Source organism: Struthio camelus, chromosome 15 (assembly GCF_040807025.1).
Source record: "Struthio camelus isolate bStrCam1 chromosome 15, bStrCam1.hap1, whole genome shotgun sequence".
In the NCBI taxonomy this organism is placed as follows: Eukaryota; Metazoa; Chordata; class Aves; order Struthioniformes; family Struthionidae; genus Struthio; species Struthio camelus.
Genome location: NC_090956.1, coordinates 20,894,428 through 20,921,171, shown reverse-complemented (window position 1 = coordinate 20,921,171; position 26,744 = coordinate 20,894,428). Strand labels below are relative to the sequence as shown.

The following is a 26,744-nucleotide window of genomic DNA, read 5'->3' as shown; positions in this document are numbered from 1 at the left end:
GACTAATTTGAATGCAAAGCCAATCTTCTAAGTGTTATTTTGCTATTTTTCCACAAAGCATCTCAGTAACATCAACTTGATAATCCTTCTTACACTAAACACCTGAAACAACTGCATTTTAGTCAGTACTGATGTGTATAGTTACACAAGAGCAGCATCTCAGAGGTTAAAGGGGAAAGTATTAAATACACATACCATCTTTTCAAACTGCATTGGTCATTTGTTTTTTTTTCTGGGGAGAGAAATGAATTACATACATCTTTGTAAAAAAAAAAAAAAAAGTCTTTAACAGAGATTGAACTGTGAGGAAATTGAAAGCTCAGGAAAGCTTTTCCAAGCCAGCTTTCCAGAAGAGTCACAGCATGCTACAAAATATCCAAAGTCTGAATTAAAAGACTTTGAAAGTTCTAGCCATCTGAGAGTAAGCCCTTACAATGGAAATGCTAACTCCGTAAAGGATCCTTCCCCTGAAAAGGATCTGAGGGGCACTGAAACCAAATTGAGTCCTACAGAACAGTGGAAGAGAGGCCAGCCTTTGCAGATGCACAAATCTGTATGTCAAACAAAGCAAAAGAAAGGCGCCCATCTTTCAGTACTTACCCCTTTTCCTGGAGGGTGTCTGTCTGAGGTGAGCTGTTCCTTTCCAAAGCATCTTCAGTTGTACACTCCTCCTTTTTGCTTGATTCTCCCAGTGTACCACAACCTTCCTTCCCTGCATCAAACAGCTGCCTACCACCAGCTACTGCATTCTTTCCCCTAGCTGAATCCCCTATGGAGATGCTCTGCTGCTCAAGCAGGGCACATCTGGATAAGCCAGCTGTCTTTTGGGATTCAGCTGTAGCACAGACTTCTTGGCTACTGGCTGGCCTATGTTTCCTTACTTGTTTGGAAGCCACCCCTTTGGAAAGGCTCTTCCCAGCTGTCCTAGGAGCTTGAGAGATGCCTCTGGCTGGGGCTTTCCTATGTGTTTTTTTCACATCTGGGTCAGTCCTATAAGGGGCTGCTGGCAAGTATGAAGAGGGCTTCTTAGAAGAGGCAGGCTTTTTACTTACAGGTCTCACCTTGGTGGTCACAGGAACACCCTCACTAGCTATAAGCACTTGCTGCACTTGAGCATTCTTGGGAGCAGGCCCCTCATTTGCAGCTTTCTCTCTTTCTCTAACTCCCTGGGCCTCTAGTGGAGTTTTCAGGATGCTTTTCCTGATTTTTAGTGCCTTCTCTAAGGCCCTGTTCAGCAACTCCAGCTCTTCCAGCTCCTTGGGTGAAGGCCTGCTCTCTGTAAGAGGAGAGGATGTATCAGAAGGCAAAAGGTGTGGTCCAAACCTGGATCTTCCTCCTTTGTTTCTGCACTGACTCACTCTTCCAAGTATAACAGAAGGAAACAACCCATCAAATGGTGCCATGGGTCTTGTGGCCTCACTCCCACAGTGCCTAAACAGAGAATGCTAGTAAGCTTGCCAAAACCCCCAAAACCCAGGATGGATGGAAGTCATAGAAGAAGACAGCCCTCCAGAGCCAGCCTTCCCTTTGCTAACAAGTGACAATCACCGAGTCTTGGTCAGGCCTGCAGATGTCTCATCTCTGATCTCAGCAACTATGGCATGACTCCAAATTAACATCAAGGAAGCCAGCGGAAAGAAAAAGCAGAGGAAGGCTTCAGGTCGACACAGAGCACCAGAAGGACTCTTAACACCAAGGCTGGCTCAACCTCAGCCAGGCCAAGGGCCTGCATGACATGGAGAGACACCAGGTCAAGACGAAAGAGCTCACCTCGTTCATTGCTCGAGCTGCTGTCCGGCTTCAGCTGTTCCTCATCTCCAGTGTCCCTAGGCAGGGTGAAACACAGAGCGCCAGCAACCAACGTTGCTGTACACTGACAGGTTTGGCTTCCCCGCATACCCACCGCCCCACAGGGCCTCTGCCGACCGGGCCGCACTCACCAGCGCCCCAGGAGGGCCCGGCTCCGCGCTGCCTGCTGCTCCAGCTCCCGCCGCCGCTCAGCGCCGTCGCCCAGGGCCGCCGCCAGCGCCGCCGCCAGCCTGCAAGGCGCAGCGCCGTCACGGCTCCCGCCGCCGCCGCCGCCGCCGCCGCCACGGCCCCTTCCCACCCCCGGTCCCCGCTCTCACCGCCCGCCGCAGCCTGCAGGCAGCATGGGACGCCGGCGCCGCCACCCCGCCGGCTGCGCTGCTCCGCGCCGCCGCGGCCTCCAGCAGGTCCTGCGAGCTGCGGCGCGCCGGCTTCCCCGGCTCCCGCAGAGCACCTCGCCCGACCCTCCCCGCGGCAACAGACAAGATCGGCTCGGCTCGGCCAGCCTGTGCAGCGGCCCCCACGCTCGCACTGCTTATTGCCCTGCCAGGACCTGCGAGGTGGGCGGGGCCGCCGCCGGCGGGCCGCGCTGCCGCCGCCGAGGGCCCAGCGGGCGCGGCCGAGGCGGGCGGGGCGGCGGGGCGGCTCGCGGAGGGGCTGTTCTCCACAGACGAGCGCTGCGTTTCGAGGAGTTTCCCTATCTGTGCAGGATTGCTGGGCGGAAGGGGATGGTCGGAGCTGGCGCACGTTGCCCTGCACAACCTGCTGTGCAGCTGGAAGTCGTGGGCTCGTGTCGGGTGGCAGGGACCTGCAGAGCTCTCCAGGCCAACCGGATAGGCAGGTCCTGCTTGAGTCAGAGCGGGTCCTGTAGGGCCTCGTCCAGCCACGTTTTCAGTATCTCTGAGGATGGAGATTTCTCCCTGCACCAGTCCCTGTCTCAGTATTTGACCACTCTCTTGGGGAACAAGCTTTTAGTCAGAATTATCCATATTGCAGCTTGGGCCTCTCATCCCTCTGCTGCTCTGAGGAGAGTCTTCCTCTGTCTTCTCTGCCCCGTTTCATGAAGTAGTTGTGGGCAGCAGTAAGATCCTCTTTCACCCTTTGGGGGGGCTGAATGATCACAGCTCTCTCAGACTTACCTAGCATGCTGTGTGCTCCAGCCCCTCTCTATCTTGATGGCTTCCACAGATCTTGTTCTAGGATGTTAATGCCTTTTTTGTCCTGGAGAGCCTAGAACTGGATGCAGCGCTCCCAGTGGACACACAAGTGCTGCAGAGAGGGAAGAATCCCTCCCCTGGCCCTACTGGCTGCACTCTTGCTCATGCAGCCCGGGATGGGACTGGCCACCTTTGCTGCAAGGGTGCACTGCTGCTTGGCTGCCAGATCCTCCAGGTCTTTTTCTGCAAAGCTGTTTAGATTCTAGACAGCCGCCTGCCACCTGTCCTGCTGCAAGGGGTTAAATTACCCCATCCCAGAGCCAGGAGTTTGCACTTGCCTTTATGGAATTACATGAGGTTCCCATCAGAACCTCCTTTCCAGCCTGTCCAGATCCTTCTGAATAGCGGCCCTGCTCTCTAGTGTATTGAGCGCTCCCTACAGTTTGATATCGTCCATCAGCTTGCTGAGAGTGCGTTCTACCCCATCATCCAAGTCATTAAAATAGAGACTGAACAATCGTGGTCCCAGTATCCATCCCTGAGCGATGCCACCAGTAACTGGCCATCCATTGGACTTTGTACTAGTTAACACCAGCCTTTGAGCCCAACAGTCCAGCCAATTTTCCACCTACCTTAATGTTTGAGTGACCAATTTGGCTTTAAGGATGCTATGGGAGACTGCGTCAAAGCCTTGCTACAATCAAGGTATACAGCATCCGCTGTTTTCCCCTTACACACACAGCCCATCATCTTACCAGGGAAGATAAATAGATTGGTAGGTGTTATTTGCTTTTGGTAAATCCATGCTGGCTGCTCCTGATCATCATCTTGTCCAAGTGTACAGTAAGTCCAGAGCTTCCTGGAAAAAGCAGACCTACTAGGCATATATATTTGTGTAAAGGGAGATCTTGGATAGAAGTAAGAAAAGAGTATGCACAGCATCCACATCTCTGCAGTTTTTTATACCAGCTTTTTCTTGAGGGTCAGAACATAAAAGTGATTTTATGTCCCTTGTTCTTTGCTGTGGCAGGCTGGTGACATGGAGCCACCTCACAACACACTGTGAGTGGCCTGCCCATTACTGTGAGAGCTGGTGCCTCCAAGGGCCTTCTGCATAAGCTCCATGGTGGCTGTGCAGCTGGAAATTGAAGTACGGCGGTCAAAATGGCTATGCCTCAGCCTGCTCCACGTGCAGCCTGGTCCTACCTGAGGACAGAGTCCTCATGATGATCCCTAAGAGTGCTGGGATGGCAAAGAGAGGGGGGAAAGGCCTACTAGATAGTTTAGCATCCTAGCAGAGACACTGCATTCTGTGAACTACTACTCCCTTTGATCTGCATTGGCAAAGAAACAAATCTCTTTTTTTCCTGGAAAGAGGAATCTGCCTTTCTATCCCTGTGGAAGCTGCCTAATTGATACTGCAATCTCTTTTTTCTGCCAGGATCTGACCAGGAATACATCTATTACTGCAGAGGGGAGTACCGTGAAGTGCAGTTCTCAAAAACTGTCGACAGCTGGCACTCAACAATGCCGGTTCCAGGCAACTGAAGAGCATGAATAAAGTCCTCCCCCCTTATGCAGTAGAATAAAAAATAATAAAGTTTAGAAAGTAATTCTTTACCTTTGAAGTCTGAATCTTCAAGTTCAGACGTTCGTGTTTTCTCTGCAGCCATGTGACCATAAACTCTTCTAAAGAGAAAGACGAGAATTTCACAGTAACTCTCACATGACTGACAGAGATAAGACTTAAAAAAAGCATAAAATATTACAAACATACCAATAAAATAGTGAAGTTGATAACACTTCCAGGCCATATTGTGGGCTTCCACAGTTATCATCACAACATACTTCCAGGTGAAATTTACACATTTTGCATATGTGAAGACTGTTCTTCCATTTTACAGACTTTGCAACAGAATTTGGAAATTATGCTGGCCTCTTTCTGGCTCATAACTCACAAGTTTGCTATCAAAACTCTGTTAGCAATTATGCTCTTGAGGCATGAGCCAAGACAGAGTCTAGCTTGCTCTTGCATGGCTAAATGGACCCAACAATGCTAACGAAAATATCATATAGTAAAAGCGTACATTAATCAGCAAAGGCAAAAGCTATACTTCTGTGAGCCCACCCAGGGAGCTGAGCCCGCGGGACAAGAATTGTCCGTTTTTACGCAGCTGCTTCTCTATGAAAACTGCTTTTTTCTTCTGCAGAGTTCCCACTGGATTTGTTTGTTGGACAAATAGGGGCCAGACTTCTTAGAACTTGCATTTTGGAGCAAAATACAAGGGTGGCTAAGATGTTTTTGGCTGAATAGATTGTTTCGTCTTGACTCCAAGCGTGTGAAGTTTCTATTTTCCTTTTGGCAGAACTATTGCTGTGGTTTTCTCCTGATAAGGTTTGAAAGTCAGTCTCAGTCAGGATATAAGAATGCAGAGCGGAGAGGCAGGGCAGGCTGCAGAGTGTGGCTTGATGCTGTATGGTCATTCTGTGCACAGGATGGTTTGCTATTGGATTTAAAATGGTCATGGAGATGTAGTTTTATATTAACTCAGTAGAGGGCCAACCTCTCTTATAGCTTCAAGCATCTCCCTGGGCTCTGGGAGATGAGAGAATTACAGTCTTGTTAGGCACCTGGATACTGCTGACATTTAAGCAATTAAAAGCAAAAATAAAAAAGGATCAGACTGCTGTCATCTACAAGTCATATGACGCCTGATCTAAAGTCAGCTGGAGCAGTGGCTGCTGATGTCCCTGGCTTTTGCATCAAGCCTCTGCTGTTTAGCAATGATGAAAAAAAATCCCAGACCCAAGAAACCCTTTGTATTTGAGATGGTACAGCTACATGATCTCTCCAGAATCTCTGGCTTTTTTGTGAGCGGTGAGGATTCCCATTAATGGCTAAGAAAACTTTTATGTAAGCCCTTTGTGGTTGATCTGCAGCCTGCTGGGAAGAATGACAGATGACCATTTTGTGTCACCAGTGCTGTGGCCTGTTGTTTGCCTGTGAGTCAGGATGGTCCAGTGATTGCCATTCCCTGCACTCAGGGAATGTCTTAGCTATTGCATCTAAGAGTATGGTTTGACGTTACAGTGAGCCAATTCACTGTGCTGATGCAGTCGATGATTAGTAGTATTCTTTCTGCTGGGTTACTGAACTGACCTGGTTCTTGGAAAGGTCCAGGGAGAGCAGCAGGGAATCTGCAGCCACAGTTAGGCAGAAGAGATGATGGAAAAAGCAGAGCCTCCTCTTTTTGATGATGGCAAACTGATAGATTTTCTTACCCTGTCTCAAGTAACTTCACCTTGATTAGTGTTCTGGTGGCTTAGTGCCCTGAACTGACTTCCCAGAGTCAGGTGAACACCACTGCCATCAGAAAATTAGGAGAGGGAACATGCAGGAGGTGAGGAGAGACAAGACTGGAACTGCCCCTTCCAGCAACAGTGAGTGTTACAGTGGTTTCGCTGTGGAGTTAAACCGTGATGCAAGAATTAGGGGAAGGTGCTAATTAGGAGATGGAGGGTAAAAACCTTCTGAGAGAAATACAAGCGCTCCTCTGCTCACACTTGAGGCTCACAACATACCTACATTTTACATAATTGCTTAGCTGCTGTAGTGGCACTCTGTCCCTGCACTGGACAGCCCTTCTCCCATTCCCTTCTGCACCTTGGCTATAGGCTCTTGCTGCCTCTCTTCTCGTTGAGTCTTGGAACAGGGCAGTTGCTGGATAAATCGATTGAAAACTTCTCTTGTGGATGGTTGGTTTTCCAGTGGATTAGCTGACCAACCTACGTGCAGATGAACTCTAAGGTAATGGCATCTGAGTCTTTTCAGTGGCAGCAACTCCTGGCAGAAGGAGTAAATGCAGCAAAGCACAATATTTTGCTCATGTAATAATGAGCCTTGAATCATTACAGGCCTGATCTACTGACACACTTGGCGCAGGAAACATGTCAGGGCTGAAGGACTGGATTTTAAACTAACACTCTGAACTATGGTTCTATTTCATGGTATTGCTTGCTGGGAAAATGCTGTGTACTGCGATGTAGCACAAATGCTAAACAACATTTAAACTGATGCAAATTATGACTTTAAGATTTATTTCCAAAGATAAGTAAGTTAAAATATGTGTGAAATGTACAAATGGCAGTTGCTGGTAGTCACAGCTCTGCCATCAGTTATTTTTGGTACCTACAGTGATGGGGTATTTTGCATAGGTGAAGTCTAGGGGAAGTTACAGTGTTCACATTCATTGCTTAGATTGACAGGTGTCAGGTTATGTTCTGCAATTCATATTCCTTCTTTACTGACAGTCCAGTTATCAAATGACTGTAAAAATAGCTGGCTCATAAAAAATAGCTGGCTCATAAAAATAGCTGCCCAGACACTTGGAACTCCTAGGGGGTGCCTGAAGCTCTTTGAAAACCCAGCCCACAGAACATCATGGCAGGACTCCCTAGGGTAAAATTCAAAAAGGCATCACACTTGGATGGCAACGAAATTAAAAAAAAAAAGAAGTAGGAGATAAACTTCATCACTAATAAACCTAAGTAAACATTGTTTATTATAATACACAAGCCATGCTCCACCTTCACTGCCCGTGAAGATCAGTGCTATCTGCTGAGGTGACACAAGAAAATCCTGCCTGTATGTACCGGGGTAGTGCCCTGCACAAGCTCTTCAAGTTCTCAGGAGATATCTTAAAGACTAAGGAACTGAGACACACTCTCCTCTGGGTCCCAAACCATTGTTGTTTGAATCAAGGAAGGAAAAAACCCTGCGTTATTCCCAGAGTAAGCCTGAGGATGTTGCCCTGCTGCTGGAAAAATGCATACATATCCAAAGATCCCTCTTCAGCCCTTGTTTTCATCTCTTTGGAGTGAAAACTCCAGGAAATTAATCTGTGGGAAACAGAGGTTATAAATAGATTCCCAGATCCTGTATTTTGCTGCAGCCAAAATCCCTCCAGGCTTCACGTGGCTGTCAACAAGACATGGTGGGAAAGGGATGTGAAATGTCCTGGAAAGAAGATGTCTTGTGGCATGTTGCAACTGGAAGAGAAGGATGCAAATGTGCAATGGGCCAGCAGGATTTGATCTTGCTGATGCACCTAGTGGGCGCTGCGTCCAGCCAGTCAGCAGGCATATTCCCAAGCTGCAGGTCACAGGCTGCAAAAGTTTGTAACTTCAGGACAAGTATCAGCTTTATAAAACTGGCAAGGAGACGAATCCTGACAACAAGGACCCTGACTGTTACAAGGAAATACTCTACTTTGCATCCTCACCCTCTTCCTCTCCTGGAGGTACCGTTTTGTCAGTCCTCATCACAACAAAACAGGGAGAATAGAAGTCTTACACATGTGAATGTGGAAAACAGTAGACTATGGGGCACATGCAATCCACACTCTCCTGGAAGAACCATGTAACATGGAACAGACAGGGCTACAGTATGTACCCAAGTTTGAAAAAAATATAGTGAAAAGACAGGAGGGGAAGATCTTTCCAAATGTGATCGCTTGAAACTTGAAACATCCCTACACCAGTTCCTAATATGACGCTGTAATTTAGAACAGGGGAAAACTGAATGTAGTGAATCCAGGGCTCTATGGCAGTTGAATTCCACTGCTTTGTGTTACTGCAGGCTCCAGCAACATTTGAACAGAACACTGCTGTGAAGCAGGCTGCAGCTCTCTCACCAGGAATGTGTTCACACAAGTTGGTGGGATGAGTCTTGCTCCAGAGGCTCTGACTTCACTGCTGGAAGAAAGAGCAGGCAGTGTATAGGAAAAGAGGATTTGCTGTCCCATGAGATTTCCTGCCAGAAGTTGAAGTTCTGGCCCACAAAGCTGGTAATCTCTGCCCATTCTGTGCAAATCCGGTATGACTCTCAAGAGATCCTGTTTGGCCATGTGGGTGGAAGGAAGTGAGGCACTGTGGTTTGGAGGCAGAAGAGTGTTTCAGCAAGGAGAACTGTGCTGTGAGGTGAAACTCAGGGACAATGAAATCTAAAAATTTGGAGATTTGGCCAGGGTGTTTAGAAAACATTTGTAGCACTTCATCACACAGCCCCTGTGAACCCCATGCTGCAGGAATGTCCTGTCTCTGGGCTGTATCAGCCTGCTAATCTGGGCTATCTGACATGCTGCAGTAGCAAAAGGGTCTTTCCTCCCATGCCCCAGTAGAAATCTATGCACTTCAAGTCATGCATGTCCTCATAAAACCAGGTAGGTTCTTTGTATGCTACAGGGGAAGGTAGTGGATTAATCCTCTGTCTGGGGAATGAGTATGTTAAAGATGATCACGTTAGCACATCTTCAAAATTCCAAACCAAAGCTGAGGTCTTGGTTCACATGAAATGAAGGCAATGTCTCCCAGAGCCTTCAGACAATGAGAGGTTCTTGTCCAGTTGTTTGCAGGCAGTTCCCACTTCATTAAGGTATTTATGGTGCTGTTTTGCCCTTGAAGCTTCTCACTACCTGATTTATAGTCTAGCAAAGTGCAGCCAAATGGAAACCTGAGGGTGCCTTGCTTTTTGCCTGACCTTCTCACAGCATGGGTTCATGTGAAAAGGAGATGGGGGTTCCTCTGAGATACAGAGCACCCACCCATGAATCAGGGCTTCTTCTGCCAAGGACTCACGTGCTGGGGCCCAGGACAGTCCTGGACAGGCTTGGACAGGCTTCTGAAACACCTGCAGTAACTCATCAGGGAGTCCTTGCAAATGCCATGCTCACCCACCTCTACTGGAAGTACACTGCCTCTGGGCTGCTTCACTTCTGATGGCAGGAGAGAGACCCCAGACATAATCCCAGCCCTCCTGTTTGACCACTGCTACTTGGAAAGGAGAGACTCACTGCAGCCATTGTCGGGAAGGGCCACAGCAGACAGGACTCCCTCAAAGGGAACCACTTCTTCAACCAGTGCTTATTCCTGTGATGGAAAGCCTTAAACAGTCCTGCTAGAGACCATCACCATGAGATTAGCATGACCACATACTCTGGGTGTATGCATACGAGCAGTTACTTTCTTGGGAAGTGCAGCTCCATGGGATAGCGAGTGAGCTTTTGGCCCATTGCCACAGGAGGCTGTGGATGCAGAAGGTTGTCTGAGCTGAAAAGAAAGCTATTAGAGAAATCAATGGGAAAAAAACTTCAATGGAAATTAAATGCAAAGCTCTGACCTCTGGGTCAGGAGGCCCCTGATCCACAGTTTGCAGGGGAGAGGTATGCCAGGGAAAAAAAATACTATATCTTACCTGGTTGTATACCATTTCCTGTGCTTCTGCGATTTGCTGCAGGTAGAAACAGGGTACTGGGCTTGGTGTGACCCATATGGCTTATGAACTGTCTGTCATGGAATAAGCGGTGAGCAGTCTGTGGCCTGTCTTGTTGCTTGCATGTTCATGAAGCTTGAATGGTAACACAAAGGCTATGGCCAGTGGGTAAGTCAGCCACGCTGCTGATTTCATTTGGATGTGACCGTGAGATTCTGAGGCAGGTGAGCTCAGTTCTGACTGTTGGCTGAGTGTGTGATCAAGCCCCATGGAGAGGGAGAGGAGCAAGGGCCAAAGGCAAACCTTTTCCTATTCCTTCCAGAGTTGCTGGTAAAGCGTAAAACAAATTTATTTTCTCATCTGACGCTATAATACTCATGGATAAAGGCTAAAACCCCTGCTGACTCTTTGCTTATTAGAGGAAGTTCAAACATGGGGCATATGTACCTCAGAGGCACAGAGGCAAGGCTTCTCAGTCAAAGACATTTAAGTTTATTCCCAAATGTCTTCCATCCAGTTAGGAACACCAAACCTTCCCTGTTAACTTCCACAAGGTCTATCTTTCCTATCTCAAGATATTTTTAGCCAGGGCTGCAAGGACTGTTCTACCACACTAGCTTGGGAAGCGCCCATATAGTGGGACAGAGGAGACTACAGCTAGGCTCTGCCCTGCCCTTCCATCACCCTGCTGCCTCTGCCAGCCCTGCAGTGATGGGACTGTGGAGTGCATAGGGGAAGAGCTGACTATGGCTCTATTCCCCTTCTCTGCCCAGAGTCAGCGGCTGGTCGGAACTGGCTGCAGAAAGGGGCAATGTCTGTCTCTCTTTATGTGGTATGCAGCACCTAGTGTAATAGCATGTGCTGGTCCGTGCTCCTGTAATACAGAATTACAGAATCTTCTAATACAGAAGATTAAACTGGCAAACGTCCAAAAGTTTGGAAATCAATGTAATGCCAGGTACACAAGAAGAGAGACTTGGCAGTTATTGTACAAATAAATCTGCTTCAGCACTTACTGAAATGGAACATGTTAAGAGAAAGAAGAGCCTCCAAACACTCACATAGCCATGTAAACAGAGGCCCACACTGTCAGAGTCCACTAGGCTATTCTGGTAGCAAAGTAAGGACAATGAGTCATGGCTTTATGAATTGCTTTTTGAAATTGCTCCATTCATTATTTTTCCTCTTCACCTAGGAATTAATTATGAATTAGAGGAGGAAAGACATGCCAGTTCTGAGGCTGTGGTGTAGTGACTGATGCTGGAAGGGGTTGCAGTAATATATTTAGATTTTTAAATACATAGATATTTTGTTATATTTAGATATACTTAGATTTTTAGATTTTATATATTTAGAGCATTTAACACTGTCTTACAAAGTCTTCTATGCCTCACAAAGTCTTATATGCCAAACTATTTAAGACAAGCTATATGTGAATACTAGCGATAAAAAAGATTGCAGCAGGTGAAGGAAGGTATCTCTGGTTTTACAGTCATCACTGTCAGATTAAGATTTGATTAATCAGATCAGATTAAGATCAGATTAAGATCCACTTCGTCTTCTTTCTGGTTGCTGCCGAAAGACCTTTCAGCTCCAGGCAGTCACCTCATCTATTGTATAGGTAAGAGAATTTGATGAGCTCCATCCCATTCCTAGGAGGCAGCAATCAAGCTCAGCATCAAGCCTGTTGATTTCCTTTCAGTTTCATCTTCCTCTTCTGAAATTCAAGAATTCCTGTAAGTCTCCATGCACTAGAAATCTCTTCTTCATTACTCCTGAACTTGATTTAAGACAGGTATTTCAAGACACTGTTGGCTAGGAAGGCTTCCAAATTCAGCTATCCATTTTTCATTGCTTTGAGTTTCTTTCGCTGAGGCTGATTAAGAATCTTGCACATAAAGCTATTTTGAACTGCTCCATACATGTAGACACATGCATATCGTCTCTGGAAGGACTTCTGATTTCTGCTTGTATCTTTCTTTCAGTTTCTCACTCACACATCAGTTAGAAATGCATCCTTGCATTCACTGAGGATATCTGCACTGGAATAACCTTCCACTTCTCATCTATGTCAGCAAGTTCAGCAGTATCAGACAGCTCCAGCTCTCACAGATTTATTCACAAAAGTTCCCATCTGCTATTTTTGGATGGCAAAGGAGTGGAAATTCTTTTCTTGTGTCATCATTTTAAAGGCCTCTTCTCTGGAAAAAAATATTAGTGGTCTGCACTTGGAACATTTTGGAAGGGTCGTCGTTGTCATACTGTGTCATCTGCCTGAAGCAGTAAGCATCTCTTGAACGGCTTCAAAATCCTTTCATATCTCTGCTGAATGCACCTAGAGACAGAGACTGCAGTCATCAATAAAAGCAGTTATCAGTTCTTAAAATGGAGTCATATCAGACTGCAGATGAAAAAGTTGCTTCAGTTCTCCTCTTTATTTTGAAGCAAGTACTGATTAAGAGCTATCAGAAGTGCTACCTCATAATCAGCAGCTATAGCTTTTAGAAGTAAGATCTCTTAAGATGGGCCAGCCATAGACACCCTCTTTCATAGCCTGCTAATTTTCCCAGGCAATTTGATCATGCCCAACACTCTGGAAGACTTTAGCACCTTTGCTAAAGTCTTCTGGAGTGCTGAACTTGTTCTGTTGTGATCATAGTCTGTCAGACATATCATTCCAGCAAGCATCACCAGATCTGTATCACACCTGGCTGTGAAAACACAAAGTGAATTCCCTATTAATTTGGTATTTGTCTATATTAAGGCTGAACCTAGCCTTGATCTGAATGGGGAAGGGGTCTGGTCCAGCCATGTGGTTGCTCCTGTGATGGGTAGCACAGGCATTACTGCAGAGCTGCTAATGGCCTGTCTGAGAAGGCCTCCAAGGTCTCTTCTGCCCTCAGTAAATCAGCCTGTACTTTACTACATCTGTTTCCATGTTATCTTTTTATCTCTAGGCTGAGCTGACAAAGTAGTGTAGGCCTTACAACAGAGAGCCATTGAGTAGAGATGGCACTCCATTCAAGTTCAAATGACCTGGATAAGGGACATACTCCGTGAAGATGTGGTTTGTCTGGGAAGATGTTTGCTTGACAAATCACCTGGGAAAAGTCTGAGATCTCTTGCTAGACTGGAGCAGATCGTGGAAGGATTAGAGGAGAAGTATTGGAAGCTGGGAACCCTCTTTTCATGGATGTGTTTTTTTCACTATTTCAGATGAAGTCAGCTGTAACAGGAGCTGAAGTAACAAAGGAAAACAGCCTAAAGTCATGGCTCTGCTCCTGTGGAAGAAGGACAGAAATGTGGAGCATTGCATTCAGGTGCCTCTTGTTTTCTAGAAGCTGCCCTCTCTCTGCTAGATATGGGAAGTATCAGTTGCATGCTCAGAAACTTTTTGCACAGCTAGTTGCTGGGGTCTGTTTCACAGAATGACAGAATCACAGAGTGGCCAAGGTTGGAAGGGACCTCTGGAGATCATTCAGTCCAACCCCCCTGCTCAAGCAAGGTCATTTAGAACACATTGCACATCCGGATGGGTTTTGAATATCTCCAGGGAAGGAGACTCTACCACCTCTCTGGGCAACCTGTTCCAATGCTCTGTCACCCTCACAGTCAAGAGGTTTTTTTCTCAGGTTTAAGTGGAACTTGCTGTAGTTAAGTTTCTGCCCATTGCCTCTTGTCCTGTCGCTGGGCACCACGGAGAAGAGGCTGGCCTCATCCTCTTGACACTCCCCCTTCAGATACTTATACACGTTGATGAGATCGCCTCTCAATCTTCTCTTCTCCAGGCTGAAGAGGCCCAGTTCTTGCAGTCTTTCTTCCTAGGAGAGGTGCTCCAGCCCTCTAATCATCCTGGTAGCCCTCCGCAGGACTCTCTCCAGCAGTGCCATGTCTCTCTTGTACTGGGGAGCCCATAACTGGACAAAGTACTCCAGGGGAGGCCTCCCCAGGGCTGAGGAGAGGGGGCAACACTCCACCTAACGCAGCCCAGGAGACCCTTGGCCTTCTTGGCCACAAGGGCACATTGCTGCCTCATGCTCAACCTTGTTGTCCACCAGCACTCCCAGGTCCTTCTCTGCAGAGCTCCTTTCCAACAGGTCAACCCCCAGCCTGTACTGCTGTATGGGGTTATTCCTCCCTAGGTGCAGGACCCTGCACTTGCCTCTGTTGAATTTGATGAAGTTTCTCTCTGCCCAGCTCTCCAGCCTGTCCAGGTCCCTCTGAATGGCAACACAGTCTTCTGGTGTGTCAGCCACTCCCCGCAGTTTAGTATCCTCAGCAAACTTGCTGAGGGTGCACTCTGTGCCTTTCTCCAGGTCACTGATGAATGCATTGAACAAGACTGGACCCAGGACTGACCCCTGGGGGACACCACTAGCTACAGGCCTGCAGCTTGACTCTGCGCCATTCACCACAACCCTCTGAGCTCGGCCATCCAGCCAGTTCTCAAGCCACCTCACTGTCCACTCATCCAACCCACACTTCCTGAATTTACCTACAAGGATGTGATGGGAGACGACATCCACTGCTCTCCCTTCATCTACCCAGCCAGTCACTCCATCCTAGAAGGCCATCAGATTGGTCAAGCATGATTTCCCTTTGGGGAATCCGTGCTGACTACTCCCGATCACCTTCTTGTCCTCCAAATGTTTAGTGATGACCTCCAGGAGGAGCTGCTCCATCAGCTTTCCAGGGATGGAGGGGAGGCTGACAGGCCTGTAGTTTCCTGGCTCCTCCTCCTTGCCCTTTTGGAAGACTGGGGTGACATTGGCCTTCTTCCAGTCCTCAGGCACCTCTCCTGATCTCCAGGACCTTTCCAAGGTGATGGAGAGTGGCCTAGCAATAACATCGGCCAGCTCCCTCAGCACTTGTGGGTATTTCCTATGAGGGCCCGTGGACTTGTGGATGTCAGGTTGGCCTAAATGATCTCTAACCCGATCCTCTTTGACCAAGGGAGAGTCTTCCTTTCTCCAGCCTTCCTCTCTTGTCCCCAGGGTCTGGAACTCCTGAGGGCTGGCCTTAGCAGTAAAGACTGTTTGCTCATACTGTTCTTACCATGCCTGAAGAGTTAAGTTATCAGTAGGGAGTGCTCACATCAAGGTGGGAGTCTGGAAAGGAAGGATTAAGCATCTGGATATTGGGGGTGTGTTTGTGTGTGTCAGAATTGAACTTAGGGAGCCAATAGCTTGAATATGGGGTCTGGCCAGGGGTGTTGTGGCCTTCCAAGAAACTCCAAAAGACCAAGACCAGAGAACTACCTGAACTCCTCAATGTTCAAGAATTTCAGGGGATTCAGCAACTGGATCATTGGAGAGTAGCTTTCTGAGCTCCCAAGCTCACCTGGGTTTATGACCCTGGGTACCACGAAATAGCTTTGGCTCCAAATTTGAGATGTGGATTAAAGACATGACTAAGCTAACTGAACACTTTGGTATGCTGAAAAGTGCAGTCCTGCTCTTCCCTGCTCCCCTCTACAGGCTCTAGGTGCTGCAGTGATCCACGCTCACCAGACCCCTTGAACTCACTTCTCAGCCTACCGTAGTCAGGAAACTTTCCTGATAACTATTGATGGCAATGGGAAATTAGATCAGCACAGGTATCTTGTGAAGCCTCACTATTAAGCATCACTAAAGAACCTGTTTGCTTCCTCTCTGCCCATCCTGCAGGTCTATTTTTCCCTGCCACAGCTCAGTCTCCCCTTGGTTTGGTTTTTGAGAAGTGGGATGAGCGGGGCAAATCCAGCCAACTCCCGCATTAAGAGGGTTTGCACCTTCTGCACCACTTTCCTGTGTTTAATAGAGAAAACAGTGAAGAAAAAAAACATATTATCTTTGTGCCTGTTGGATTTGGGGTCCTGGGGAAGGTCTAAGGTCAGAGGTGTCTGTCCTGTCCATGGGTTGGCACAGGCCACTGTTTTCTTTCTAAGCTTGTTTTGGCTGTGCAGCTTCCTGGGGACCGCAGCCTCCTGAAAAACTTTCTACTGCTTCTACAATATGGACCAGGGGACTCTGGTGCATTCCCCATCTTGCCTGGACATAGAACTGGGACACCATTGGGTATTCCTGGGTCCCACAGTGTCAATATGAGAAAGTGGCCCATCAAGACATTTTCACAGGCAAGTGCTACTTCCTTGCTCATCCTAAGAAAACTCACTTGCTCAGCTGTAAAAATAGCAGCTCTCACACTTCTTCCCACCACATCCTGCAGCCCTTGACAGCTTTTTCTGTCTCTCTGCTCTTGGAACTAGCCTCTGAGACAGAAATCTCCTAAACCATTTTAAGAACTGCCCCCTTTCTTTGAATACTCTTTCCACCTCGCTGCTGTTGACATGAGAGCTCCCCTGCCCACATGCCAGAACTTTCCTAGGACCTGGGTCAAGATTGGGATGATGCCTGCTAGCATGAGAACCATGAATTAGGTTCCACTGCAGGGGAACAACTCAGTAGAGGGACAGGCCCATAGCCCTGCAAGCCTGCATAGGGCAGGCCCATAACTCTGCAAGCCCTCAAGGGGTATGCCCATAGTCCTGCAAGCCCACAGGCAGGCTTGGTTGGGCAGCCAATTGCAGGCTGCTGGCAGTGACTCAATCTGGGAAATGAAGTAAGGTACTTTTCCCACTTGGGAGGATGGTCTAAGCTGGGTCACTGTATGGGCTTTATGCTGTATCAGTGCTGCAAATCAGGAGATGGGGTAACACTTATGAGCAGTCAGACCAGGCACTTTTCTTCAACCTGAAATTGATTTTTTTAGAAATTGTTGTTAATTACACTCTCAAACCAGAAGGCACAGCCTCAAGGTACAACATGCCAGCTCTTTGATCAGCACTTTACAAAACAAGCACCATTCATTACTGCATCCTGTGTCAGCTCATTAGGAGTCATCTTCATTACAAACTGTGCTTGTCAGTTATGCATGAAGTCCTGGAGCAGGAAGCCTTGACAATCAAAGAGGGATAAGGCAAGGATTTTTTAGCTAGGTCTCAAACCACATACAGCCAGTTTATACAAGGGAGGCCTTGTAATGAAGGTGCAGTCAGTGATGAGCAGAAGAGCTCAGCAGCTGTCTCCAGAAGTGATGTAGGTGTATCAAATGGGATGAGTTTTTGTCATCATCTCATCTGCATCCTTAAACTAGGATTGATGGTACCTGTTTCTGAAGTTATGTTAAATAGGAGTGTACATGCGTTAAGTTCTTTTGAGCTTAGATACACAATCAGGTTGGCATGTGACAGGCTTTCCTTTCATGTCAGGCAAAATGCTCCTGGTTAGGCTGCCCTTTAGTGTGAAACCACCTTTCTAACTTCAAACTGGTACAAGGGAAATCAGACCATCCTTTAAAATTAAGGACAATGCATGCCAAAAAAAGCTGAGAATGCTCTTAAGACACAGGGATATAAATAACTCTAGGAAAAAGTTTTCTTAGATGACATTGATGACTGATCTTCTAGGGTCTTCCAGTCTTGACTCAGGGGTGAGAGGAGATGTTCTATAACCCTACAAAGGGTTGTGTGGGGCTGCTACTGGTGACTTCAGTCACGGAGGTGTTTTATCAAACTGACTGCTGCTCTGTGGCACTGTGCATTAGTGCCAGCTGCTGTGATCCACACTGGCAAACTCACTTGGGAAAGGAGCCTAAAAAGGAAGTTGAGAAGTTGAGAATGCACCGACCTTGAGGCTCACCTCTGCTGGCTGTTTCTCTGGATGAGGATGTGACTCAGTCCTGGGGCCTAAGCACCACAAATAGCATCTTTTTGGTCAGAATGGGACCAAATTCCAATATGACAGGGAGAAATGAATCTGATGATTATCTTTGTAATGAACAGAAGGATGCCAAAAGTCTCTGGCTTAATAATTGTGGAGACTGAAATCCTGTGTTTATCTAAGCCTACATTTATCTGTAGGGCAGTGTGCCCTGCCCACAAGGGCAGTGTGCCCTTGTGGCCAAGAAGGCCAAGGGTCTCCCGGGGTGCATTAGGCAGAGTTTTGCCAGCAGGTGGGGGGAGGTGATCCTGCCCCTCTCCTCAGCCCTGGGGAAGCCTCCCCTGGAGTACTTTGTCCAGTTATGGGCTCCCCAGTACAAGAGAGACATGGCACTGCTGGAGAGAGTCCAGCGGAGGGCTACCAAGATGATTAGAGGGCTGGAGCACCTCTCCTAGGAAGAAAGACTGCAAGAGCTGGGCCTCTTCAGCCTGGAGAAGAGAAGATTGAGAGGCGATCTCATCAACGTGTATAAGTAACTAAAGAGGGAGTGTCAAGAGGTTGAGGCCAGCCTCTTCTCCGTGGTGCCCAGCGACAGGACAAGAGGCAATGGGCAGAAACTGAACCACAGGAAGTTCCATCTGAACCTGAGGAGAAACTTCTTGACTGTGAGGGTGACAGAGCATTGGAACAGGTTGCCCAGAGAGGTAGTGGAGTCTCCTTCCCTGGAGACATTCAAAACCCGTCTGGATGTGATCCTGGGCAATATGCTCTAGAGGACCCTGCTTGAGCAGGGAGGTTGGACTGAATGATCTCCAGAGGTCCCTTCCACCCTAAACCATTCTGTGATTCTGTGATCTTCAGCACAAACAACCTCAGTGCAAACCTATCTGACATAGTTGTAACATGTCTTTTAACTCTCATCACTGGAAAACCCACTGGATGCAAAACGTCAGTGTTTCAATTAGTGTTGTTATTCTTTGTTCACACACAGTCTGATCATTTAATGTATAGTTGGTGTCTCAATCCTTAAAAAGCAACACACTCTGGAAAACTGTTGTCCATGAGGCTTCCTTTCCTCCATAGAATTATTGTTCTTTATGAGCTTATAGGGGACTGGGAAGTGAAAGACTTTTGGTGGCAATTACAGCTCGTTTTTCTGGTAACCCACTGCTTCACAGCTGGTTTAGAACTGCCTAAAGAGAGTTTAAGAGCCCTTTTGTCTGCCTGGATGGAGAAGCGATCTAAAATAGGAATATTGCAATGGGGGTGAGGGATACTCATGACATGATGACACATCTTTGCAGCAGCCCTTTGCTATATGCCAAGGGAGAATGGTGAACTGTACCTTATGTGAGGGTTCTTGTTGGCTGAAAATAACAACAAAGTAATCACTGCTAGAAATCAATTAAGCCAAAAACCACACTGGCGCGCTCTAATTTCCTTCTGCTTGCCATGAGACCCCTGTATCTCCTGGGTTTCGGAACATCTAGCTTTCAGACCACCACACTGGGCAGCGGTGCCTTGTTGCTATTCCACTCATAGCCTCCTTAACTATGTGCAGCTACATAGAGCCAAATCATGGATACATGTGTGGCAGGGAACTAATCTGAGACCGCTCAGCTTGTTTCATTGGTTAGCAGATATGAGATGACATGGACATGTCAGAGAACAGGTGTCTCTAAGCATAAGGATTGCAGGTACAGCTGCATAAAAGTTTGGGGAAGCTTGTTACCAGAGTCAGTGCAGAGTGGAACCATACCTGCAGTTTATTCCCCTATAAATGGGCAGTAATATACCCCAAGAAGTGCTTTGAAATGTAACCAGTCAGAGCTCCTAAAGCATTTCAGATCCCAGTCACTTCATGTGCTATGAATATTAAGCATATGCTTAAAGTTCAGTACCTGTGTAAATGCTTTCATGGGTCAGGACCTGCACTCAGTGCTACGTTTGCAGGCTCAGACAGCTGTTTGCAGTGCTGCTGCTCAGCCAGAGTCCTTGTGAGGAGATATTTCTACCCCCAAAAGCCCTCCCCTGGCTCTGATGCTTTACGTCTTGGTCAGTAAGGGAAAATGTTTTTCCTTCCTTATTCAGAGCGTGCCTTAAGCATTTTGGCTTGGGAGCTCAGCTCATACCACAGCTCCTCTACCAGACATGGGCCTATCATGTTTTATTTTCTGTTTTTCATACAAAGAAAAATGTATTTGCATTTCTCAGCAGACATTTTCTCTGCAGTATCTCCTTCTTGGTCCTAGAGTATTTTTTTCCCCTACCGACTCATATGCTATGCTTAGTGTGCTTGTGTTCTGCCAAATTGGAAGTGTGAGTATGATGCTGGTTTGGAGAAGGTCTGATGAGGCCCTGCTACTCCGAGCTCAAAGGTTAGTGACAACACAGGGTTTTGCAGGATGCTTTCTAGGCTGCACATAAGCATGTCTCTTTCTAAGAGCTCCTGGGCAGCCCAGCTGGCAAATTGCAGAGGTCCAAGCCTGATGTTAGAGGCATTGCTAATGAAAGGCAGAAACAAACCTTTCAGGTTGGCAGCAAAGACCACTTCTACAAATCCTTGATGTTTGAGTGTTCTTAAATTTTTTTTGAGGTTAAAATAAGGGTTTTTTTGGAACTTGAACTTGGACTTGTGATATGGCAGGTGGGTGCCTAGAATAGTAGAATAATATGACATTCTCAGTTCCCTGGGAATGGATTTATCACCACTTTTTCAGACACATCCCGTAGTGCCCATGTAGCTGGTCAGCATAGGAGTCGCACTGAGATAACCCTGTCTCGGCTGCAGCTGAACCTCTGCAGAGGATGGAGAGCAACAACTGGATAGAGCCAATCTTTAGACTGGATGAAGAGCCTGTATAAAGAGGGTCTGAGTCTGCTTTCATTTACACCACCATAGGTTGGCGTGGACTCATACAACAGCAACCAAAAGCAAGCTTCAGCTTGCCATCATTCCGCAATACAGCACTACAGCACTGAACTGAAGGGAAACAGCGATGATGACGGTCCTGCTAATTGAGGCAGCTGAAGAACCTACTCTAAGTGGCACTGGCATGTGAGAAGAACACAGCACACAGCAACACCTCAGGGCACAGAGGTGCACAAAAGCCCTCCCCCACTCCTAATCTGCTAGAGCTGTCTGCCCCCTTGTCCTCCCTTGTAACTCGGAACATGCCAGGTGCTCCTGGTTGTGTATGTAAAGTCTCAGGCGGATTGAATCCTTGGGCTGAGTTCAGACACCAGTCAGTGGGGTGCAGTGAAAACTAGGAACGTTGGTGGCTGTGAGCTCCAGCTGCCTGGCCAGGGAAACCACAGGCAAGTACAAGTGGGGGAGAAATGACCAGTAGGGCCTGAGAGTGGGAGAAGCATAAAGGAAGAATAACTGTTCTCAAAGAGGAGTTTATGGTGACAGAAAAGCACCATAGCTATTTGATCCTCTGGCCTTTCTTAGGACGTCAGGGTTCCCCAACTCATCAAAATTACAGGGCTGAAGCACTGCTTATGAGCACATGAGATCTCACATTGAATCTGCAAAGCAGTAGGGGTGGAGATGCACGTCCTCTCTGTCAGCATGCAGTCTACAGAATTTAGCATTTGTGTATTTATCAGCATAGCACTTTTGCATGATTTAAAAGTCATATCAGTTTAGGACATCCTTTCTCTTTTCCTAGCTATCCTGCTGTAGCAGATAGAAAGCTGATTTTGAGGTTACAAATGAAGCCACTGAAGAGTCAAGAAATGCACAGGAGGGTTTTGATGCAGCAACCTGCCCCGCAGGTAGGAAGACTGCGGAGCTGCTGAGCGCTCTTTAATCTGCATGTGGCTCACATCTCCCTGCTGATGCACCTCCCTGAATGGTCATCGGAGTTCCCAGGACAACCAAGAAGTCAGATTACTGCAGTGCAAGCTATGGGTACTTGAAGTGCTTTACTGTTCACTGTTATGTGCAGGCCAGCATGCTCAGTTTGCTTTGCTGCTTTATGCATGCTTGCTACATCTTAAACTAACATACAATTTCAAACTGATTCATGTAAAACTGATTCATGAAGTAACATGAGTAGTTTTCAGAAAATTAACTACACTGGAGCAGCAAGTTACCACATGTCAGCTGAGCCATGGTAACTGATCACATGCATGCCCTTTGCCCGTGCATGTGGGAGATGTAGGCTTCTGGCTGCGCTTCTTTGCAGTTTAGGTGGTGGGGCTTTGCCTTGCGTCTGCAGTAGCCTCAGCATGCACGTACAGACTCATTGCAGCCAATGCCGGACACTTAATGCTGCTCGTTGCACACTCAAAGGGAGGCCTGAGCCCTTCCCTGTGGAGGGGGTGAGGTGGCTGCTTTGGCTTGGCTTGGCTGGTTGCTGGCTTTGCCCAGGGTAGTCGGGCTGAGCTCCCCGGGGCGGCGCTCGGCTGCCCGGGAGAGGGAGGCTTGGCGGGTGCAGCTGCCCGCCGGCGGCTCCTGCCCGTCCCTCGGGCCCTCCTGCCGGTGGAGCGCGCTGCGCTGCCGCTGTCTCCGGGCCCGGCCGAGCATCCCCAGCGGCGGCGCGGCGCAGCGGGAAGGGCTGTCCGGCCAGGCGGGGCTGGGTCCCGGCCCCCCGGCCTCGGTGCCTCCCCCTGGCCGAAGCTGCTCTCGCACCCCCGCCGCCCGCTTCCTCCTCCGCCTCCTCGGCCTCGCCCGCAGCCTGTCCCGGGCTTCGGCCCCGCTGCGCGCCCCGGCGTCCCCTCGCCGCGGCCGGCGCCCCGCTGCCCTCCGCCGCCGCCGTCGGGCGGTACCGGGGCCGCCCCGGGCGCCCTCCGCTGCGCCGCGGGAACGGCCCCTCCGGAGCGGCGGAGCAAGTGAGCCGGGCTCTGATGGGAAGGGACTGTGTCCCCTTTTCCCCCCCTCTATCCCCCCCCCCTTTCTTCCTCTTGCCTCCTGGGGGCTGCAGCCCTCCCCGGCCACCGCACCAGGGCCGGCTGGGGCAAGGCACGGCGACTCCCCACTTCCCCCCGCCCATTACTCCGGGGAGCCCAGGGTCTGCGCTCCAGCAGTCCGCATGTTGCAAAACAGCTCCTGGCTTTGCAGCGTACTTTTTTCCCCTCTGACACTTGGAGTAGCTAATTGGATAGCAAAACACTAACTGCAGGGGTGGGATTACTTCATGCTCTTGTAATGCTGTTTTGCTGTTCGATTTCAGTCCTTTTGCGTGAAAAGAATCTGCCTGGAAATGCTCCCTTGCCCATCCTCTGAGCGCAGAGAGGAGAAAGGCGAGTTCAGTGGAGCCTCCGTGCAGAAGCTGTGGTGTGCCCTGCTGTAAGTTTGTAACTTGAATAGTTTTGTTCTTGCTAGGTCTTTAGTTTTTAAGAAAGCTATTGTTGTCTCTGTAACTAAATTGGTTTTAGAGGAGATGTGCTCTTTTGAATGGTGCATTCAGCAAGTCCTGTAGTAATTACAGCGCGTTGTTGTGCACGGTGGGGTTTCTTCATCTGGCAGGTTAATGCTATCACTAGGGCTTTTTTCTTTCTTTTTCTTTTTCTTTTTCCCCTAGGAGATTTCCCTAGAAGTTGTGAGGTTCACTGTGGCGACAGTGCTGTACTCACTGTTTCCTAAGAGCAGGCTGTTTTCTCTTGCCTTGTGTGTGGTATTCTTTTTCAGTGTGTTTCTGAGGAGGGAATCCTGCCTCCTGGAGTGATAGTTTATCACGGTGTGGAGGAGCGTTTTGTTCTGTTTGATTCCCGTTTAGATTTTTTTCCTCCCTTTTCTTGTTTTCTTAGAGTTGATTTTCCCCAGGTTTTGTCTGAGAATGGGGAATAAGGAAAGCACTTATGAAGGTGGCATTGACATTCAGCTGGCCAAGCCAGCAGAAATGGCTTTCCTAAGGATACAGTATGTCTAGAGATGCTCTTTAGAAAGTTAACTACTGAAGACCGACAAGAAGTTATACATCTTTGTACAGAGTAAGGAGGAGGAGGGTCCTGGACACTCATCCCTTTAGGCCAGAAGTCAGCAGGATGCTTAAAGATGGGCCTACTGCCAGATGAACAAACTGTCTGGGATTGGTGCTTGGGTGAGGTGGATGCTTATATGCCCTGCTGAAAAGACTGCAAAAGAATGATCAGTTTGTTTTTGTCTCCTTCTTTGAGCCATGCCAGCCTCCTGAAGGCAAGTTCAGCTTTCCTGTGTGTTCCCCTGTGGTAGGTGGAAGTGAGATGCAAGTAGCGGTGCTCCTGAGGAGTTAGCGCATCCTTTCTGTCTTTCCCCTACAGGTATTTTCTCTTGCTCTCAGCTGGCAATTACAACAATGAAGTAGGGAAGAAACTTTTAGTCTTGCTTCTTTATTGTAAATGTTTTAACTGTTAGACAGTAACCCTAGCAATAATTAAAACCAAGAAAAATGACTTTGTACACTGTAAACCTGGGCTTCCCCTGATGGTAATCTCTGGGGTGTGGCTGTTCTGCTTTACTTGCCTGAATTTATTTTATTGCTGTACTGAGAACTCCTATGTGGTCCCTGGAGGTCTTTCTGCATTTTGGGGAGTTTGGGACTTAGCAACCTCTTTTCTGCTCCGAAAGGTAACGCCGTTAAGTAGGAACAGTCATATTCCAGTCTGCTCCTGTGGAACTGAAAGTTGTCCTGTGGTGGGGCAAAAGCTGCAAAGGTGGTCTTGGTTGATGCATTAAAAAAAAAAAATTTAGACCTTGCTTCTCTCAGCTGAAGTTATGAAAACGTGCATAGTTGCATGAATAAGCTTGTATCCTTTCCCCTGCCCTTCTGCTAAAGCAAAAATCCAGATCTGTTTTGCTGCTAACAAAAATCATTTAAATGTTTCGCAGACTCAGGGAACCTGCAGCCTGGTTGTGCTGGCACACTGGAGCAGTGTTTATCTTGGACTGTCTTCTCCAGTGCAGTTAGAGGGGGCTGGTGGGGCAGGGAAGGCAAAGGTTGTGTTGAGGTTGTTCCATGTTGCAGAAGAGCCAGAGCCTCTCCAAGGAAAGTGGTGCGTCTTCTTGGAGAACAACTTCTTTCAGCATGAGGCATCTCCTGCCATGTGCAATGCAAGGAATAATAATTTTCTCAAAGTGAGATGTGCTAGTTCACATCTGCTGGGTTGTTATTGGGGAGCAAGTTGTGCTTTCTTTATTCATTCATGTGAAATCTTATGTAACTTAATATTTTTTGTGTTCCTGCAGGATAATTAAATCAATAGTCAGAAAACAGCAAGATGCTATCCTTGGTATGACAGTCATTAGGGCAATGGGTGTTTTATTTATCATCCCTTTACCTCCAGTGATTTATAACTGGAGAGCAAATGCTCTTTTTGCTATCTTTAAAGATTTAACTTTAAAGACAGCAAACCATTGTCGTTTATGGAGTGTTCAGCCGCTGTAATTCTCTGTTATAGTTCTCCACTTTGCAGCATTGTTAACATTATGATATAACTGTAACAGAGCAGTGCAAAGGGCTGGACCGGGCAGGCAGAAGGGTGGCAGCAGCTGCTGTGCTCCAAGCATATATCCTAGAGCCACCAGGAAAGTGGCTGGGAAAGCCTGGGCAGCATTTGGAAATACAACTGCAGGGGATGTTGCTTGTGGCAGGGAGCTAAGCCAAAATGTAACCAAGAGTCCTGTCTATCTTGGCTTTCAGTGATGGGAGCTGGGGAGGGAATTGGGATGCCATGCAGGGCACGTGGTACTTGACTGTCCTCTGGCTCTGTCGCAGCCTTGGGGACACAACTTCAGCAGCCACTTGTGTGTGTGGGGGGGTGATTCTAAGGTTGTGTATCCTCTCCAAAAGGAGAAATACATGTTGGCTGCTTCACCAGTGTCAAGCTGAGCTCAGCATGCTGTGGCAGTGAAAGCTGGGGTGGTTTTGAGCTTGGGGACGTTGTTTGTCTGACATTCTTGCCTTTCCCTTTTGACTTATTTCAAGGCTCCCCCTGCCTTAATGTGAGACATTAGAGGTCATCCTTACGGTCAGCTCTGTCAGGCGAATGATGCCACATCCTGTTGAGGTTGTGTAAAATGTCACAGCCTTTCTGCTGGAGGGCTGTAGCTTCCAGAGCAGGATGAGACAAGTGGCTCTTCCTGCGGCTCCCAGCCCTGGGCATGCCTGTGATCCCACTGTGCCGAGGGGGCTGGCACTTTCTCAAATCACTATGCCTGTTTGCTCAGCGAATGCTATCAGAGCTTCCCCCTATTTTATGCAATCATCTCAAAACTAAACAGTTATCTGTGTCTCCTTAGGTGAGAATGGGAATACTGGGGCCAAGCTGTGCTCTGTTTCTGAGAGCCAGGGCACTGTTTGTTTTGAGGGATACAAAAGAAATACAAAAAAAAAGGCCATTTAGCTGGAGGATGAGGAAGAGCAGAAGTGATGGAGAGTAGTGCCATGCAAGAGCAGAGATGCAGCAGTGTGGCTGAGGCACTGAAATGTCTCAGCCAGAGTAGCAGCATGAAATGGATCCATCGCTCGGGTGAAACCAGCTACTGTGGTTTCTGCTTCATTGTGGTGCTGGGCAGAGCTGGGAGAAGAAACTTCCCAGTAGTTTTAGGTGATGCTAATTGACTCCCTTGCCGTTCCTCTTTCGCCTTGCAAAGAAAGCTAGCTTGGCAACACAGGCAAGTGCTGTGATGCTGTTCCAGCAATGCTTCACTCTGCTATATGTTGTTGTAGAGGGCAGGGAACGGAATGCGGCCAGCTGGGACCTTCCTCTGGCTGACCTCGCTCTAGGATGCTGACTGTACAGGCCTCTCTCTCCAGGGAGCGAGGGTCTGCTCTGCTGAGATCCCTCACCATGGGTACTAAGGGATCGTACCACAAATGGTTT

The 26,744-nt window shown here is 48.0% G+C and overlaps 2 protein-coding genes across 11 annotated transcripts in view; one reads left to right on the top strand and one right to left on the bottom strand.

Annotated features, from left to right (window-relative positions):
* Window positions 1-3,783, bottom strand: part of TEDC2 (tubulin epsilon and delta complex 2) — a 39,948-nt gene extending 36,165 nt beyond the window's left edge. For 4 of the 6 annotated variants that reach the window (XM_068908180.1, XM_068908186.1, XM_068908184.1 and 1 more), the window contains exons 1-4: window positions 3,719-3,783; window positions 1,941-2,039; window positions 1,771-1,826; window positions 601-1,276 (exon numbers count right to left, since the gene is read on the bottom strand). In XM_068908180.1, coding sequence (XP_068764281.1) covers window positions 601-1,276; window positions 1,771-1,826; window positions 1,941-2,039; window positions 3,719-3,768 — 881 coding nt within the window. In that variant the 5' untranslated portion in view covers window positions 3,769-3,783. Of the gene's footprint in view, window positions 1-600; window positions 1,595-1,770; window positions 1,868-1,940; window positions 2,040-2,126; window positions 2,197-3,718 lie in introns of those variants that run through there. The other 2 variants (XM_068908183.1, XM_068908181.1) reach the window with 2 other exon arrangements.
* Window positions 3,784-22,641: 18,858 nt separating this feature from the next.
* LOC104142271 (ankyrin repeat and fibronectin type-III domain-containing protein 1) overlaps window positions 22,642-26,744 on the top strand; it is a 348,255-nt gene continuing 344,152 nt past the window's right edge. Inside the window, exons 1-2 of one of the 5 annotated variants that reach the window (XM_068908666.1) lie at window positions 22,743-22,772; window positions 23,114-23,229. The gene's annotated coding sequence lies outside the window, so the exon portion shown is untranslated. Of the gene's footprint in view, window positions 22,773-23,113; window positions 23,230-24,163; window positions 24,183-26,744 lie in introns of those variants that run through there. The other 4 variants (XM_068908667.1, XM_068908668.1, XM_068908673.1 and 1 more) reach the window with 4 other exon arrangements.